Below are 19,751 nucleotides of genomic sequence, written 5' to 3'. Positions count from 1 at the left end.
ACTAAAAAACTATCAATCAGTTCACAGGCCAAAGGTTTGCATAACTTTAAAACATTGTAGAAACACATTATAGGAACACGTTGCTCACTTTTTATGGATACTAAGTGACATGGTTCTAGAAATTGCTCTTCAAAACCATTTTTATCTTTATGAGACTCTTGAAATCCTCCTGGTTATCTGAAGGATTCCATATTTGTCTTGATTTTTTCCATTCTTGAATTTGCTTAGACAGTGATTAATGCACATGCACATACACTTGCAATAAACATTCTCCCTCTCCCCTTCTCCTTCCTGCACTTCTTCCCCACCTGTGCCCGGACAGTGTTGGATGCTTACCACTCCTTGTTAGGTTGGAGTGCTGGGAATGTGGATTGGGTAGCTTCTTCCCTTCTCTTTTCCCTGTAGTGGATATTAGTGGTAAAAAGACTAAGAAGTCAGAATTACACCATTTGAACATGCTCAGAGACATGCCATATCTACCCCTTTGCCTATGAAGTGGTGGAGGGGATATGATTGCAGACTGTGGCCCCTCCAGAGCATAGACCCTATCTACTACATAGCAACTTCCTGCTTACCCTTAAACCTTAGTGCCACAAATTCAGAATTTGTGTACTTGAGTGAGTGAAATATCTCTCCTAGAAATTTATGTCAAGCCTTGATGAGAGTGTAGCTTATTAGTTAATAGTACAAATCAGGTTGTTACAGACATGTTTAGATTACCTAGAGAAATGTTCTAAGGGAATTAGCCCAGTGGCCTATTTGTGCCCACCAATGGATACTGCTATTTACATATCCTTCATTTATCAAAGTAAACCAAACAGCAGTTCTGCTAGTTTAGCATCTCGTCACTTTATGTGTTACTTTTCTTCATGCTGCTTTAAAATTTATCATTCCGTCCAGAATAATGAGATTTTATTTTGTTTATGCCACACCTTTTATACAGCTTAAAATTTTTTTTTCTGTATTAGTAATATAAAGGTAGTAATGAACAGAATTTCCCTCAAATAGGAAAATAGTTGCCAATTGTTCTGGCATGTTTTTCATTACTTCACAGACTCTGAATATAATAATTAGCTGATGGTAAAGGGCATCAATCTGGTTGTACTACAATTAAATTGGGTGCTGAATTGGCCTTTGCACATTAATCTGTCAGTATTCTTTTAGGGATTGGTAAAATGGCTTGGAAAGGAAGCTGTTTCTGTTACCTGCATTGTACTCCTAATTATCACAGCTCTCTGAAGCTTCAACTTCAGAAATGTGTAGAAGGAAAATATTTCCCTTGGTGAATGAACCCTTGCTTTATTCAACTGGTAGAAGTTTAGAGTAGAGCAAAATATTTAAAGCTTTACTATACTGGTCTGAGAGCAAACTATTTTTTTTCCAAGTGATATTGAATTAAAAACTCCATCCATTTTCTGCCCATGCAAGGCAGTGCAATTCCCTGGAAATTGATTTTTTTTTTTCAGGGCTTACAGTGGCTTTCCCCAAGCTTTAGCTATATGGAAAAGAACACCTTTATTAAATCCACTTAGTGAATAAAGTTGGCAGTTGATTTTTAAGCATCTGGACCAGTGTGTAGAAAATTACTGAATGCATCAAAGTCTGACTAGTCTTAAAGTCATTTGATAAATAATTATATAGGGAGCTCTCTAAACTCTAAAACATTATTTTATGGGCACTAACACAATTCACCTACTATTCATGATACAAATGAGAGTAGTTATTTGTGGTATAATAGGTTTTATAGAACCTTGAAAAACATGCAAACTTTTATATATTAAGTTATGAAAATGACTTTAATAAAAATTACATGCCTATGTATTTTTCCTTTATAATATCTGACTATATGTGCATCTTAAGTGCATTGATTTGGTACTTTTCCATCTTCATAATACGATTTCTGCCTAATTATTGCTGTATACTAGTTTGTTACTTGCAAAGAAAAGCTATATGTACTCTAGGAAAATCATAAACATTATTTAGTTTGTTAAATGTTAATTATGGGGAACATCTGAGGAGTTTTCTAGGGCTGATTTATTTACAGATCATGCGTTAGATTACTGAGTGTGTGTGTGTGTGTGTGTGTGTGTGTGTTGTCTTCCTAAGTTTGACTTTGGTTATGTGCAGTGCTCTTTGGCATTGGTTATATGCAGTACTGGAGACTGTTTTCTTATCAGTATCTCTGACCTGACCCTTTTGAGCTATGTTATATCATTCCATTTTGACACCTTTTATCAAACTTTAATGAAATGACCCAGGCAAACAAATTGTCATTAAACTTTCCATCACTTTGTCCCTTGGTATCGTCTTTTATAAATTGGACAGCAAATGTTGTATTGATCTTCTCGTTCTTGCAGCTGAACTTGAAATGACCCAGACTGCTTGTTGTTTATGGCCCAGAGTTGCTTTTCCTTGACATTTCCATCCACAGCATGACACCCTTTTTGTTTTTCTTTCTTTCTTGTGGAGATGAATGAACAAGACATACGGTATCGGGACACTCTTGGTCATGGCAACGGAGGCACAGTCTACAAGTGAGTAGTCAATTTTGTTTAAACTTTCTATCCGCTTTTCCAAATACTGAGTATCCAAGTTCTCTGTGGCAAAGATTTTTAAATGACTACTAACACTTAGATTTTATTTCCATATTTGACTCCAAAATTCTGCAAGACATCTATTTTCTCAAGAATTGCCTGGAAAGTGCATTTATATTGCCTTTTTAATATTTCCGAGTCTGCAACTCTCCTGGGTGTGTAGTTAATAGTCCACCATTAGTAAGTGTACCTTTAACTGGCCTGAAGTTTAATGCATTTTTTTCCTTTGCTTTTTAACACTATTATTATTATTTTTTAACTTGCTAGCATCCTACACTAGTCCCCTGCCTGTTTACAGTTATGCCCAGTGGAAGCCAGACCTTATAAATACCATTGCTTTGCCCTGTGTCAACACTGTAAGTTATTAAAAAGCCTTCTTCCTGTTGTATTTTCTTTTCTCCTCACCCTATTCCCCTGAGAGAATTTCTACACATTGATGAATATGTTAAGTTATAAAGTTCTCCCAAATTCCAGTTGCAGTGATCTTACCCCAAAGGAATGTTCATTTTCATATTAAAAAATGCTAGCCATAAAAAATAGTTCTCCAACAGGGAAATCTTCTCCTGCAAGTAGTGCAAAGTTTAAACTATATAATGTAATATCTGGTACTTAATAGTCTGCAATGGTGTATGAAAAATATTCCACTAGGAATTAAAAAATCCATACTCCGTAAGAAAGCCCTGAGGGAATAATAAAACTTTCCTCCAGAGAGCTGTTTTCCATGTATACACTAATCCTGCATCACATTATGGTTGTGATATTAGGTCACAACCACAGATACTTTAACATTGGTATTAATATGTATTTCCAGAGTTGTAAAATAATTAACTTATTTTCTAATTGATTAACCATATTCTTAGAATTTTAAGTTCTGACTAACCACATGAATACAGATAAAAATTGCCCTATTCTATGACCATGAAGGTTCACATCCTAAAATTCCAGAACATCCCCTACTCATTGATACAGCCTTGGTGTGGAATTTGATTTCTCAGGCTTAGAAGCTCTTTTGAAGTCATCTGATTCAGCCACCCATTCAGGGCTTCAGTGCCCTTTGCAGATACAGCCAAGATGTAAGTCCTTTCTCCTGAATATAGCCCTTTAAGAACTTATGTTCACGTTTGGATTGTTTTTTCCTGCAGATGACTGAGTATTGTGAACAGTTGGTCTGAAAGTGAAGTCCTTCCACTATGATAATTCAGAGAAATAAATAATAACATGTTTCTTACATGTTCCTTTGGCCTTGGGCCTGGCCCTTAAAATTGGGGTCCAATGTGTCTAATGACTTTTGCAGCTGCTATTCTGCTTCCCTGGATCATACTAGTGGTCTTCCCACACAACCTCCAGTATAAATGGCATCTTTTCATCCTAGTCTTCTCTTCCTTACTATCTGATTTAGATTTTTACTGTGTTCTGAAGGTTCTTGAGTTCAGGTGCCCATAGAAAGGAAAGAGGAAGAAGGAACATGTACAATCTGATTTGCTTCTATTGAGTTCACTTTTCAAAGCTTGAACCTTTCTTCTTAATGCCTTTATGCTGATAGCCAAATATAATAAAACAAGAAAGGTTCTGGCAACTCTTTGTATTCCTTTTATTGGCTTCAAATTGAATTCAAAAATGTTTCCTTAGACTCCTAACCTACCTATCTGTGTTATTTCACCAAACCTTTACTTTTATATTAATTGAAGGTCTATTGTGAATTTATTGTCCTAGCTTATTTCTAGAAGGGAAGAAGCATAAGACCATGAAACCCCAGCAGAATTTTTACGAGACATAATATTCTAGATGTTGACATTTTAATCCTTTATTTTAAAACATAGGTTTGTTTGTTTATTTGTTTGTTTGTTTTGAGATAGAGTCTCGCTCTGTTGCCCAGGCTGGAGTGCAGTGGCACAATCTCAGCTCACTGCAACCTCTGCCTCCCGGGATTCTCCTGCCTCAGCCTCCCAAGCAGCTGGGACTACAGGCACCCACCACCATGCCCAGCTAATTTTCGTATTTTTAGTAGAGATGGGGTTTCACCATATTGGCCAGACTGGTCTCAAGCTCTCGACCTCGTGATTCACCCACCTTGGCCTTCTAAAGTGCTGGGATTATAGGCATGAGCCACTGGACCTGGCCAGGTTTATTTTTTAAAAGGGGGAGTATACAGAGAAGTGGAAAAAACATGCCCATCCACCAAGGGAAAATCACAGCATGAAATTATGTTAATGTTGTTTTTAAAATTGTTATTTTAAATTGTGGTGAAATACACATAACACAAGTTACCATTTTAACCATTTTTAAGTGTATAGTTCAGTGGCATTAAGTACATTCACACTGTTGTGTAACTGTCAACGCCGTTCATCCACAGAACTCTTCATCTTGCATAATTGAAACTCTGCACCCATTAAACAGTAACTCCCCCTTCACTCTGTTAACATTGTTTTTAGCTAAGAAGCATGGCTGGAACTTCTTTCATTAGGGCTACTATGTCAAAGGGACCATTCTTCTATATGTCCTTGCCACAAGTTTTTTAATTTGCTAAAATGCTGTGTGTGATGTTAGGAACTTATCCTAAGAGCTCATTTAGCTACCATTGCTAATACTCACTGTAAGTGTTGTAAGATATAATGTTTTTGACATGATTGCATATGGGTGGTGAATGACAATATCCTGATAATTTTAGTGTGTATGTAGTAGATTTATTATAAAAAGAAACTTCATTTACCTTATTGCCTGTGTGATTCTTAAGAGGGGAGGTGAAGATACCAAATTGCATAACCACTTGTCATTGATCATTGGGTATCATTTTTGCTCAGGCTTCAGCTTGTATTATTGTTCTTATATCCCTGGCTTTTAGTACAGCACAAAGAAATGATATAATCATTGAAAAATGAGGATCCACTTTACTAAAGTCTCTATAAAACTAAGTGTTTGATGTGTTATGATTGACTTTCTTCTACACTAAGTTCACCTTAATGGTGTCGTTGATAAAAAAAAATGTGGTTTTTCAAACAGCGTGATTACATTATAGGCTATGCTACATAAACTAGATGAAGAAAATATTGGAAAATACACTCACTGGTAACAGAACTGCCTAATGGGCTTATTCCATTTTTTTCTTTAAAGTGTAATAAAGCTAATAAGTGCAAAGCAAAAGTTTAATAATGCAGTCTTATTCACTTCACTTGATGGAATGTTGGGAATTTTAAGGGATATTGTAATCATGTGTAATTACAATGTATATGATTTAACAGTTGATACATTTTCCTCCTTTAAGTGTAGATGGCCTTCACAGTTGTACAATATGAAATTCTGGCCCCAGACATTTAAACCAAATGGTAATGTGAATTCTGTGTGCTGTGTCCTGATGAGCTGTGCTCTATATTGTGAGAGTGACTTAGGCAGTTAATTTTAAGTTGGTATTTCTTGGATTACTAATTTGGGCTACAGAACATAAAGGAAATACCTTAAAGTATGGCCCAAGCCTAGGAAGAAGAAAAGTTTAGGAAAAGGTAATGAATGTATTTTCCTTGTTGCCCCATTTCCTAAAGTGCTACAGGTTGCTCCAAAAAAATAAATTCAGGAAAGGCATGTGTTCTATTTCCCTCTGAGAGATTCACAATGAATTTCAAAAACGTTGAGAAAGTAGAGAATGGTATGTGTTGTGATTAAGTGTGAGGGCTCTTAGTCTGAATCCTGCCTCTGTCACTAATTAGCTACATAACCTTTGGCAAGTTATATAATGTCTTATGCCTCAGTTTTCCCATCTGTAAGATGGGGATAATAATAGTATCTAGGTTGGGCGGGGCACAGTGGCTCACACCTGTAATCCCAGCACTTTGGGAGGCCGAGGTAGGCAGATCACGAGGTCAAGAGATTGAGACCATCCTGGCCAACATAGTGAAACCCCGACTCTACTAAAAATATAAAAATTAGCTGGGCGTGGTGGTAGGTGCCTGTAGTCCCAGCTACTCAGGAGGTTTGGGCAGGAGAATTGCTTGAACCCAGCAGGTGGAGGTTGCAGTGAGCCGAGATTGTGCCACTGCACTCCAGCCTGGCGACAGAGTGAGACTCCGTCTCAAAAAAAAAAAGAAAAAAGAAAAAGAAAATAATAGTATCTAGGTTGTTGTGAGGTTAAATGAGATGGTCTGTAAAAGGCTTAGCACTGTGACTGACACTTATTAAATGTTAACTACTGGTAATGGTAGTGCTAATAATAGAAAAAATGTTTACATTCTGTACTTCCTACCCTGACTTGGCCATGGGACTCTTTATTTTTTTTATTTTTATTTTTATTTTTTTTGAGACAGAGTCTCGCTCTGTTGCCAGGCTAGAGTGCAGTGGCAAGATCTCGGCTCACTGCAACCTCCGCCTCCCAGGTTCAAGTGATTCTCCTGCCTCAGCCTCCTGAGTGGCTGGGACTACAGGCATGTACCGCCATGCCTGGCTAATTTTTTGTATTTTAGTAAGGATGGGGTTTAATTTCTGACGTTATGATCCACCTGCCTTGGCCTCCCAAAGTGCTGGAATTATAGGTGTGAATCACCGCCCCCAGCCAGCCATGGGACTCTTTTTGAGGAACATCTATAAACATCTCACAGAATTATAGTTGTGTTGAACTAACTGAGAAATTCTGCCTTTACGTTATACACATTATACTTCTATATTTTCTTCTATTCTGTAGTTGCTTGATGAATAATGATATCTTACATATTATCTTAAATATAATGATTTTTTAAGTTTCAAAGTATTTTTTAATCCTAATTTATTTTCGGATTGCTATAGGACAGCTGGTATAATGTTAAGCCCATGTTACCATTGAAAAAACTAGGGCTTATCATGTGGCCATTCAGCAGCAAAGCCAGATCTCTATACAGCATTTCTTTTCTTTTTGCTTGGTGTTCTTCCCCCAGGCGATGTTGTCTCAAGGTCAAGCCAAGTCCATTTTGTTTTCTTGTGTTTTCTCATGTACCAGCACAGTTTTAAGGATAAAATAGATCCTTTGTACGTCTTGGCTGAAATGAGAATGAGGCAAGTGGAGGTTTTAGTGGGGCTCTTTAATTGGATCTTCCTCATATCTAGCTACTTTGAGAGGCTATACAATTGCCATAGAACATTCACCTGGAAGAGTAAGAATACCCAAACTAAGGAGATTGATATTCGAATGACTAACTTTCTTTAAAATGTTAAAACTTTCAGTGCTTAGTATCTGTTGACTCACTAGTCACTGTCTCTTTTTCTTGGATAATATGTCATATGGAAATGAAAGAAATTAACAGGCATAGTTACTTTGGAAACATTGATTCCAAAGTCAGTCTCTCAGACTCTGCTTCCTTGGTATATCATTTGATGGAGTCACTCAAACTTTGGGTCAGAAATGAAGTAATATTTAACTTTGAGGATGAAATCATGGTAAGTCAGTTAGCCAGCAATCACTGAAGGATTTGTTTTATTTTTTCCTTAATGCCAGTTAGTCAAGCCAAGAATCATATTTTCAGCTTCGGGGCCAGATAATCTAGTCTCAAGATGTTTGAAAACTGATTTTTCTACCTCCAACTCCTTCCCACAGGATAGAGTAAGAGTGTGATCTGGAATTTTCTCAGTGATATGATGGGTAGCATATATACTGCCTTCATGGTGTTTTGAAGGTTGAATGTATACCATTACTTAGGAATTACTTTGAACCTATCTAGAGACAATAAGAGGAGGGAAGGAATTATAATTCTCAAAGATGTTGGTCTGTCCTCCTTTCTGTTGCCTTATCTAAAGAGAGATATTTGCTGGGCAGTGGGCTGGGGATGGTCCTTGGAGGTGGTAACTGCGATACTGTGGTCTATTAGGTTGTGTTTTTTGCACTTGTGATTTGACTGTAGAGGCCAACTAAAATGTTAAATTAGTGTTTGGGAGCTGGAATCATTAACTCATTATAGTAATATGATTTATTTAATGAAAATTAGAAGGACTGATGGTCATTTATATAAAATGAGAAAATACATAATTGTCTAGTTAAATGCTGTTTAGTAAACAGAATATTTCAAAACATGGAATTCCTTACAGGAAACAGAATGAAAAGAGTCCTTGATGGTGAAAATATTGGGAACCACATAGTACCCAGAAAACCTTGACTTTCCTCTTTGACCAGCCAACCTGAAGGTGTGAAACTTAAAAAGAGAGCAAGAGGTCTGGACCCCAGCTTCGCTTGTGGCTGTGCCAGTGGCCCTAGTCTTTTATATATTTTTCCATGATGTGTATCTTGTAAATTAAGAGTAGTTTTTAAAGGGTTTTAAAATTGACCTGAGAGCTAGAATGATGGTTTGATTTATTTGGACTTTAAATTTTTAATCACATAAGGAATCTTCCTTGCAGCCAAGATCATATTTTAGACAAGCAAACAAGACATCATCCTAATGTAAAATTAAATATTTGTATATGGCTGGATTGCATTATAGTATCATGTGACAAGCAAGGATATTAATGTTTTCAGAAAATCAATGAATATTTGTCAAATAAAATTAATTATGTATGTTTCCTTCTCTCCTCTCAGCATTCACTGTTATAGGTTTGTTTCATACAATAATATGTATTGTATCGATTTGAATCTAAGGAATGAACCTGAGCTCATGGTTCTCTGTACCTTGCCCACCTTTGCTTTTCCCCACCTCTCCATGTTCCTATAACTTCATACATGCTCATATCCATTATGGCTATGATGTATTATTGGCATCCAACCAATATGACAGGATGTCACAGGTCGCTGAGAAGAGATTTTCAGACTCTGTTTCCACCCGAATTAACTATTATTTAAATAGTTTATTGAGATTGAAGTATTGATCATTTTCTGCTAACCTTGGCTTAAGGGAAGGAAGAAGAGGCAGTAGTGTTTTTGAAAGACACTACATTTCATTTTTAAAAATCTCATTTATTTAGCCTTTTTTTCTTTCTGTTTTATAGCCTTTATTGTTTTATTGCTTGGAAAAGGGTATCTTGGTTTTATTTTTTATGACAGTATAATTATACTTTAGAAATGCACTTGATTACTATGGGTAACAAAATTGTTCTAGTATATTGGTTTGGCCAATATTGCTATACAAACAACTTTTCAGTCAATTGAGTCTGGTAAAAATCAATACATTATGGTAATATTTCAAGTTAGAATTTGCTGAATCTAAGTGTTTCAACTTCATCTCCTTTCAGGGAAAAAAATAGTTTTGAAGTGGCAAGACTTCTTTCTAATATTTTAATAACAAATTTTTATTTATAAAGACGTTTAAAGTCCCCAGTAAAAGTGGTTGTGATCGGGTAAACATTACATTAGCACACTTCTGTATTATAGGGTGCAAGATATCTAGTTTCCATTTGAAATCTATTCCCTGCCACACCAAGAAGGCATAACATCAGGAACTGACATAGTGTCTGTCACTTTTGGATTCTGGATTCCTGTATATAGTTCTGGGTGCTGAGTTTACAGACATGTGGACAGTTCAGAGAGCACCCAGAGGAGCAATGGAGAGAATAATGAGGGATTGGGGAATTGTGCCTGTTCAGTCTTCCTTCATTTGTCTGTCAGGCAGCCAAGTTCTGAGCACATGCTATGTGGAGAGTTCTGTGTCAGATGTTGGGGACAGCCTAGCCTCAAAACTTGTGTCTGGATAGATGCATAAGTTCTGTCCTCAGGTACGCATGGGACCTCACAGTCTGGGCCACCTGTCTGTGTGTATGGTGCACAGATCTGGGAGCTGAAGAAGGAGTGATGGCTTTTAGCTTTTTCCTCAGGAAGGATCAGGAAAGGCCTCATGGAGGAACTGACATTTGAGAAGTGTTTGAAAGGAATTGGCTAACTTTTCTCTGAGGAAGAGAAGATTAAAGGACTCCATGACAGCTGACTTAAAGTCTGAAGGGCACTTCTGTAGATGAGGAGCAGGTTTGCTTTGTGTTCTTCTGAAGACTAGACACAAATGGCCTGTCTTGAATGTCTCTGTGACAGTCGGCCTTTGGTTAGAGTGATTAATGTACTCTTTCTACTCTTCTTCCCACTGGGTTGTGTTCCCTGGAGGAGAGTTATGTCTAGGTTATCTTGGTGGGAGTCCTTACAGGGCCCAGCACGGTGCCTTACCTACTGTAGGCACTTAGTGAGTGTTTCAGGAATTTACCTGCAGAGGCAAATTCTTCATAGCCTAAGGATGGACACAATGTGTTGTTCATTGCTGGGTAACTCTGGGAAGTGGTGAACTCCTCTACCTTAAGCAGAATGATGTGGCTGTTGTTCCCAACGGCTGAGAAAAGAATTCCCACTTTGACCTGGACATGAGATGACTGCACAGATTTCTCCCAAGCCTACAGTCCCAGAACTAAATTCAGCATTCAGTTACCATAAAAATCTTATGTCAGGTGTTGCTTGGTTTTGTTTAGTCTATATTCATTTTTCGCTGAACATCCTGTCACTGTGCCAAGGACTATTCCAAGCATGTGCAGTCCAGTTGTGAACAAGATAGGCAAGGTCAGATAGGCAACGTCCAGAGCTCACACTAGTGGGGCAAACAATAATCAAGACAATAAACACTGAAGTAAGATTATATAGACTTTGCATGTTCTATTAAAAAATGTAGAAGAGGTGCTCAGGAAGACCTATCTGAGGAGGTGCTGTTTGAGCTGAGACCTAAAGACAGGATGGAATCAGTTTGGGAAAATCTGGGAGAAGAACCTTACAGGCAGAAGTAACCACTCAGACAGAAACCCTAAGATTAAGATAGGCATGAACTTGTGTAATTGGAGTAGAATAAGCTCTGGGGAAGGTGGAGAGATGGACAGGGCTTGATCACCCTGGGTCTTTTAGTCCTTGCTAAATCCTTGCTAAGAAGGTATGTTTCCCTCTTTTTACTTGTGAGAAAGATAAAGCTTGGAAGGGCTGAGTGGCATGCCCAAGATCAAGTCAAGAATAAAACTTAGGTCTTCTGACCCCTGCTTCCCAAGCCAAGGTTTTTCTGTTTGCCATTCACTCTCTGAGTTTCCTAACTTTTAACCCAAATTATTTTTGGATGTAAGATATAAAATCAGTGTATAGATTTGAAAATCAATGATGTATCATCTCTAGGTGTTAATTTTAGAGGCTTTTTAGTAAATGTTAAAACATCCATTTCTTGGCTGACAGTTATGACAACGTAACTTGTTATTTCATCTACCCTTTGGGTCTCCTTATTTACCAAAAACTTATAATTTAATAATTGAATCCCTGGATTAATTATATGGCTGTGCTAGCGGAGTCTTGATTTATAAGACACGTTACGTTTTTTATAGCTATTTTACAGTATTTGATGTGTTAGAAAATCGTAGTCTCTCGGTTGGCATATTGCACAAGCAAATATTTGTGTACCACAGCATCTAGGGTATTTACTTAAATTGCTTTTTTGGAAAATAATTCACTGGAAAGTCCAAAAGACATTTACTGTGTATAACTTTCTGCCACAGTTTTTTTTTTCTTTGCTCTGTCATTGGTTGCTTTGATGTAGGAGACCATGCTTCTGTTAAATTGCTGCCTTACTAGAGCGAAGTAAGTTTAGGTTCTGATTTGTACACTAACGTTGAATTGGAGGAGCAGTTTGTAAAATTTGAGAAGGAAATAGCAATAGAAATTTAGGTTGTGGGTATTAAGCATTAATTTTTTTAAAAAACCCATTAATTTGCTTTTTAAATGTGACTTTATATCATGTTGTCTTCTTGACCCTAAAATTTCCTTATTTTCCTTGTCAGTATGGCAAAAGAAAGAAAAGAGAGTACAGTGCTATTGCTGAAAGCAGTTAATGGTTTTTGTCTTGTGAATTTAAATAATAAAATGAAAAATGTTCACACAAAATTAGAACTTGCTTTAGGACACAATCAATATAGCATTTTAACAAGCTTAATGTATTTGGAAGATATGTATTGTGTGAGGTTCTCAAACATACTGATTCTATTATGACGGTTAACTGTAGCAGCAAAATATAACAATATACTTAGCCAATAAACATAAAACTTATTAAATCATAATTAAATTTTCAGAAAAGTTATCTAAAAATTATGAATAAAATATATTTTACATGGCCTCAGCAACAAAATGTATAGCCAATGAAACTTTATAAGTGGTGAAGAAAACCATATATGGGATAAAATTATAGAATGAATTTTTACCACAGACACATGTACCAAGTTAAGTTTGTGTACATCATTTATTTCTTCTCTCTTTTAACTTCTTTTGGAGGTAATTCTTAGTGAGTATTTGCAGAGCACAACAGCTGGGGTAACTGACTGAAGGGGCAAATGAGAAGCTTCCCTGCTCCTTTGGAGTCTCAAGTGAAATGTTTCAAGGCCCTACCTGCCCCCGTACATGGAAGATGCAAGAGGTACTAAGATTCACCGTGGTTGCGTTTACATTTCCACAGTGGGCCCCAATCACAAGCTTCATGTTATGGTCCCAGCTGTGTGGGAATGTAGCTGAGTACAGTAGGTGTCGTCATCTTCATTTGATTTATGAAGAAACGGAAACCCAGATAAATGAATGGATTTCCCTGAGGATTCGGACCAAGTCAAGGATAGGACTACCACTGAAACCCAGGCTTTCTTAATTCTTAGTCCTTTCCCAATGCCATTCCTGGTAAATAATTACATTTTGACTCCATGAGGAACTAGAATAAACAGAATATATGCAAACCTAAGAATTTCTGCCAGCAATCTTTAGCAGATATACTTCAGCTGTACTTTGGATTTTTATTTTGTACACCAGGCACAGGCACATGTATGTTATAGATGACCAATATGAACAAACAGCTGTCTCCCTTCCTGCTTCCTTCCTTGGAACTTGTAATCTTTGAATAACTGATTAGCCCCGTGTCAGAAATGTTTATGCTGATCTCTGAACCTCCGTCAGTTCAACAGATGACTCCCTGGAAATTTTATCTTTGGTTTTCTTTTTTTTTCATTGCCATGATTTTGTGAGTTAGTTTATGAGTGTATTTAAATCATTTCTGGAATCTAAATATTTTGGGCTTGCTGGTCTTTATAAGGAAGTTAGTTTCCCTTCTCTCATATAGACCTCTTTCTGCTTTCTCCTGCTGTCATATTTTAAAAGTATATGGGACACTGTTAAGTTTTAATCTTCTAACTGTATTGGAGAATAGCACTTTCCCTTGACTAACCTCAAAGGATTTTTAAAAACAGAATGTTGCCCAATTTTTGAGGGAGAATGTTCTAACATAGTTTATATATTTTTGTAACTCCACAAAGGTATCTCATAAAGAACATTGGTGGAATTGGGTTTTAAAGTCCAAATACTTTCCTTCTGTTGTGCAGAACATAGCTCCTCAACCTAGAGGCACAGTGTCATATGCAGGGAAGTCACTCAGATTCCTTCTTATTATTGGTTTAAAGATCACTGTCCCTGGATGATATAAGATATGATGGTAGTTTGTACTGTTCAGTTTTTACGTTAAAGGAAAAGTCTCTCCTGGTTTCTTTTGACCCTAGTCATGATATGCCCATTTCATGAAGTCTATTTTATGCACAAAAGTGCACAAAATGAAGATAAAGTACCTCTCTCCAGCCTGACAAAAGCCATTTCTTTGCAGAATGGTAGCTGCAGCGAAAGTGAATAAATGAATGGACAGCAATCACAGCCTAGTTGATGAAACTGTTCAATTAAAGCACAGGCATTTACATGGTGTAATTTCCCTAAATTGCCAATGAGCCCCTTTAGACACAACCAGTGTTCAAATTGATTTCAGCATTGATTTTGGCTGAAGCTGATAAATTTCTGCTTGTTAGTTAAAGTAATTTTGCAGAAGACTTTGTACTGCAGTATTGAAGTGTTCATTTAGCTGATGGTTAAAAGAGGAGTTATTTACAGAGGCCTCTACTGTTGTTCTGAGATGGGACAATTCCCCAATCATCTTTTACTTTTAATTTTTTAGGCTTCAGTATACCAATCAATAGGTGATTGAAACTGATTAAAACTTATCCACCCAGCTGCCTATGGCAGTTTAATTAGAAGCTGGATGATTCTTAAATTAAAGTTGTCTTATTTTCATTGCAAAGCCATCTTCCAGAAGAGTAAGGCACAAACAGTGCAGAAAACTTAAAAGACTGGATTTGCTAAGGTATCTTGCAAATGTTAAATCACTCAATAGCTATTCCTAAGACAATTCAAAAATGTATCAGAGAGTTTGCTTTTATGGAGATTAGAAGTAATAACATGCTTACTTGCCAGCCAAGGAATGTTTGTTTCATTCAGTCAGAGAGATTACCTACTGTATAATGATATATGTGAAAGACCAGCTGTTTGGGATATATCTATTATTTCATAAGCAAGATGAATGCTTGAGCTTATTTTTAAAGACTGTAATGTAGGATGAAACTAGCCATCATGATATCCTCTGCATCTGACCCCTGGAATCCATCAGCTTTGAATTTATATTTTATTCTGTTTTAGGTCTTGATTAAAATAAATCTCCATTGAATGAAAAACAGATATTTTTTATGTAAGTTCATGTTGACTTGTCAACAGTATTGTGGGCAGGATTATAGAAGAGAGATTTTTGCTCCTCCTCTGCTCCCTAGGGAAGCTTCTCCATACTCATTTTATCTAGTGTGGGACAATTTCTTGAGTTTTTAATGGAAACGGGTTAATATTTTTGTCATAGGGGACATATTACATCTGATATTACAGGGAAGAAGGGAAGAAATGGCTCACTTTTCAGAGGTGCATTTACTCTTTGACCCACTAGGGTACTATTTAGTGTTCTAGAAGAGGTAATTTAGTAAATTGTACCCCAGTGGCCTGAAAAAGTTAATGCAACTCTGAAAAGTGAGCCATTCAATCGATTTTCCCTATTGCTTTTAAAAAATCAACACTGACCATATCCAGAGAATGTTGAAGACAACTGAAATTAGAGGATCTAGAAGCAACCAGTTTATTTTTATGCAAAGCTTGTTGGGACATGCACTGGATTTGGCTTCAGAGGACCCAAATCTACTTCCCACTCCAGTACTTACAGATAGGAATCGTGAAGCAGTCAGTAACATCACCAAGCCTTGGTTTCCTTATCTTAGAGTGGTGATAATAATAATATTTACCTCACAAATTTTTGTGGAAATCAAATAGCTTTACTGTATGTAAAATGTTTTATAAACTATGAAGCACAATAGAATATTAATTATTAGAATAAGGAGGTTTTCTGAAGTAGCCGTTTATGTATCTGATTTTGGAAAGTAATTTATTATTAGTTTTCCCAGAAACTGTGAGCAAAGATTAGATGGCTATCAAGTTGTTTCAGGAGAGAGTTTCCTAGCTAGTTAATCCTCAGGGCTAGTTAATCCTCAGGGTATTTCTATTTCCCCCCACATATATTTTCTAACAATTCCAGTTATTTCATTCCTTCTCATCATTAGGCTTTATATCTCTTGCTTCTCTGTTTGCCCACTACATTCTTTCAGAATCCTTGATCAAGAGATCAGTATGACTGTAGCTTCCTTAATCTCAAAGGTATTTAGACCATATATTAAAAGACATTACTCTAGTTGATGTGGAGAGTGTTAAAGGCTTCAACCAGGCCACATCAACTTGGGGAAGAAATACCGAGGTAGTGATGACTACATTAACTCTGAGGCAGGTATGGAAGTAAAAAGGGGTATATAGCCAGAGTAAACAGAAAGAAGAAATGGCAAATGTAGAGTTACAGTAGCTTTCTCTTACCGAAAATCTTTCTAATCTATATCCTATATCCTATATAGATATCCTATATCTATATCTAATCCCTATATCATCCATTTGGTTGATTTATGAGCCCTATGTACAATCAGTTATCTTGAAATTAATATCTGTGACCTAACAACATATTTGACTTGAGACCTAAACAGTATGAGGGGCTCTGTTTTTTTGGTTTTTGTTTTTCCTTTCTTTCTGAGACAGAGTTTTGCTCTTGTTGCCCAGGCTGGAGCGCAATGGTGCGATCTTGGCTCACTGTAACCTCCGCCTGCCGGATTCAAGTGATTCTCATGCCTCCGCCTCCCAAGTAGCTGGGATTACAGGCATGTTCCACCACGCCCTGCTAATTATTGTATTTTTAGTAGAGACGGGGTTTCGCCATGTTGGCCAGGCTAGTCTCGAACTCCTGACCTCAGGTGATCTGCCCGCATCGGCCTCCCAAAGTGCTGGGATTACAGGCGTGAGCCACTGTGCCTGGCCTGTTTCTTAACCACAAATTATTTTGCAATCAGTAGTCAAGCATCTGTAATGGGTTTTTAGGCAGAAGGGAGGTTGGCAAAGACTACTATTTGAACTAGTACAGTTTACATAAAAGCTTCTTTTTACAACTGCTGTTTACTTTGGATTTCCTATTTTAACAGCTAGAGCCTGGCTAATGTGTTTATCTATTATGGAAGGCAACAACTGTCAGTGTTGATTTCCCTGAAACTATTTGAAGTATTTCTGTGGATGGCTACTTTAGTATGTGACAGAAGGTTGAAATTTCGAAGCTTGGCCATTAGTCTTAAACGTGTTAATAAAATCTACCGTCAAATAAACCTACCAAGTGAACAATTTCTAAAAAGGCCAAGCAATTAGAGGATTAAATTTTAATTTAAAAATTTAAATTGATTAAATTTTAATTTAAAAATTTAAATTGATTAAATTTTAATTTAAAAATTTAAATTGATTAAATTTAAAGTTTAAAAATTATATTTTTCATTAGCTGAACCACAGCTAGTTTACATTTAGTTACTGAAACCATATCATTGCATTAAAAGGTGACATCTAGAGGGTTTTAAAATTAATCTTGCAAGATACTAAAAGATTTTTGTTTTGTTTGTGTCAGTATTTGTGTACTCATGTGCTTTATACAGCAGAGAAACGTTCTGCTTGTTTTGTATTAGCTTCAGAGTTGTTCAGCCTTTTAATCTTTTGGGAAAATGTAATACAATCAACTCTCAGATTCCTTGTTTTAAGTAGGAGATTCATAGTCTCATGGGGGTATCTCCTAATAGTTTAACCCCCTCGATTTCTACCATCTTCCTTCTTTTTGTTTTAGTTTTCCTTTATGCCAACGCTATGAAGTCTTTGAAATGGAAACTTCTAAGTTGAAGAAAGACTTGTATCTTGTTATTCTAAATTTACATAAAAGCAGAGGCTTTTTTGGTTAATAAGTAAAATGTCACACAAAGAGCAAAGAAGCATCATCTCTGTAAGTATAGAAACTGATGATCCTATAGTATATTAGCTTTAACCAATGCCATGTTTTAATAAGGAATTAGATTTAATAACTGAACCTGAGTGTGACCAACTCTTAACTTTCTGTGCCAATGAGGAGAATTAAGAATTGCATTTTAGATAATGATTTATTTGTCTTGTCTTCATCAAACTTTTTCATAATGAATCAGATCTCAGAGAGCTTTCTTTTCCTTTGTCTTTTTACCTCTGCCATGTCTCTGATGGACATCCTATAAATCCCTAGGGCATTCAGAGAATAGAGAATCAGGGAATACAGGATATCTCGCAAGCTGTGAAATCTCTGCATGAAAAGCAAAGAACTGATGTTATTATTTGAGAGAGTGAGCTAGCTCTGCAATGAGCTAATAACAACAAATACATTTGTAACTTTTATTTATTTTAAAATAGCCTTTGCTCACCGTTTTTCTTGTCTTCTGCCTGTTCTCTAAGAGACACAGGGAACAAAATAACCATCACTTTCTTTCTTGCTTACCTAGAATGAGACCATCTCTTTTTAATTACTGGTTATTTCTTGAGCCAAATCCTAACCATTGCTTTCACTGTTTTAGTGGCTGGATTATTTTCTTAGGTTTCCTATCCATTTGGAGAACCTTTCAACAATTGATAACACTCCATAAATAATTCACAAAGTAATTGTGTCCCTCTTTTCACTAACCTTCTTTGAAGTATGTTATGTGAGAAGTAGAATTTAAGTCAGTGGCATTTAGTTCATGTGGTTAATGAAGGAAGTGCCCTGTGACCTTCATAGAACAGTGGCAATACTGTCATTTCAGTGTTCCTGTTTTGCCATTGTGATTAAAAGTCATTATACATGCAATTACGCTCCAGGTCTTTTCTCCAAGAGGCAAAAAACGGGTATTTCCATACTTATTTTGATAACTGTTTTGCTAATAAATTGACATTTATGACATAGGATATTGTCAGTTATGCTGAAATCTGAAATATTTATAGTCAGATTATAGGCCAGCCTCCCCCATTCTTTCTTTAATTATATCCTACCTCACAATCACTAGGAAAGCACATATGCTCCCTATTATAAATTCTTTTTGCTCATAATTTAAAATAATTTGATTGGAATATGTTTAGAAATTAATATGCAGAATAGTACCATAGAAAATAGATGCCTACTTTAATTGTATGAGATTGTACCAGCTTTATCAGAAAATATATGATCAGCTCTAGGTTATTTATTTTGTGAACAAGAGTCAGCTGGGACGATTCATATTTTTTGGTTCTCCTAGAATTTGAAATTCTAGGCATAAAGAATTTTAGTAAACATGGTAAAATCCAGATGCAGTTGATCTTATGCACGGCATAAATTTGTGTGGGAGTCCAGATGTTGGAATGTGAACACAGGTTGTTTCCCCCTTCTGTCCTGTGTGGGCTTTTTAACATGTTATTTTCACATACTTATTTTCCTTACTTTTATTTATTTTTTGATACAGGGCCTCACTCTGTCACCTAGGCTGGAGTGCAGTGGTACGATCATGGCTTGCCGTAGCCTCGACCTCCCAGGCTCAGGTGATCCTCTCACCTCACTTCCCAAGTAGCTGGGACCACAGGCATGTGCCCCCATGCCAAGCTAATTTTTTAAAATTTTTTGTTAAGATGAGGTATAATTTATGTTGCCCAGGCTGGTCTTGAACTCTTGGACTCAAGCAATCCTCCCACCTCAGCCTCCCAAAGTGTTGGAATTACAGATGTGAGCCACTGTGCCCTGCCTATCTTCCTTACCTTTAAACATTATTCTGGAAATTCAGTTTACTCTTTGTAATGATGTATCTTTTAATAAATTCTCATTAACAGTTTAGATGAAGGTGAGCCCACCTCTAACCTTTTATGTATTGTACTAGACTCATCTTTCACATATCAAAGAGTAGATAATATAGTCAGTTGGATTTGTCCCTAAGTATTGCTTT

General features: G+C 36.6%; 1 protein-coding gene across 4 annotated transcripts in view; it reads left to right on the top strand.

Moving 5' to 3' along the window:
- Window positions 1–19,751, top strand: part of MAP2K5 (mitogen-activated protein kinase kinase 5) — a 272,012-nt gene that overhangs the window by 55,129 nt on the left and 197,132 nt on the right. For all 4 annotated transcript variants that reach the window (XM_017851086.1, XM_017851085.1, XM_017851084.1 and 1 more), the window contains one exon: window positions 2,470–2,534. In XM_017851086.1, coding sequence (XP_017706575.1) covers window positions 2,470–2,534 — 65 coding nt within the window. The remainder of the gene's footprint in view (window positions 1–2,469; window positions 2,535–19,751) is intronic.

Source organism: Rhinopithecus bieti, unplaced genomic scaffold, assembly GCF_001698545.2.
Source record: "Rhinopithecus bieti isolate Rb0 unplaced genomic scaffold, ASM169854v2 scaffold_31548, whole genome shotgun sequence".
In the NCBI taxonomy this organism is placed as follows: Eukaryota; Metazoa; Chordata; class Mammalia; order Primates; family Cercopithecidae; genus Rhinopithecus; species Rhinopithecus bieti.
This window is presented reverse-complemented; position numbering and strand designations above follow the sequence as displayed.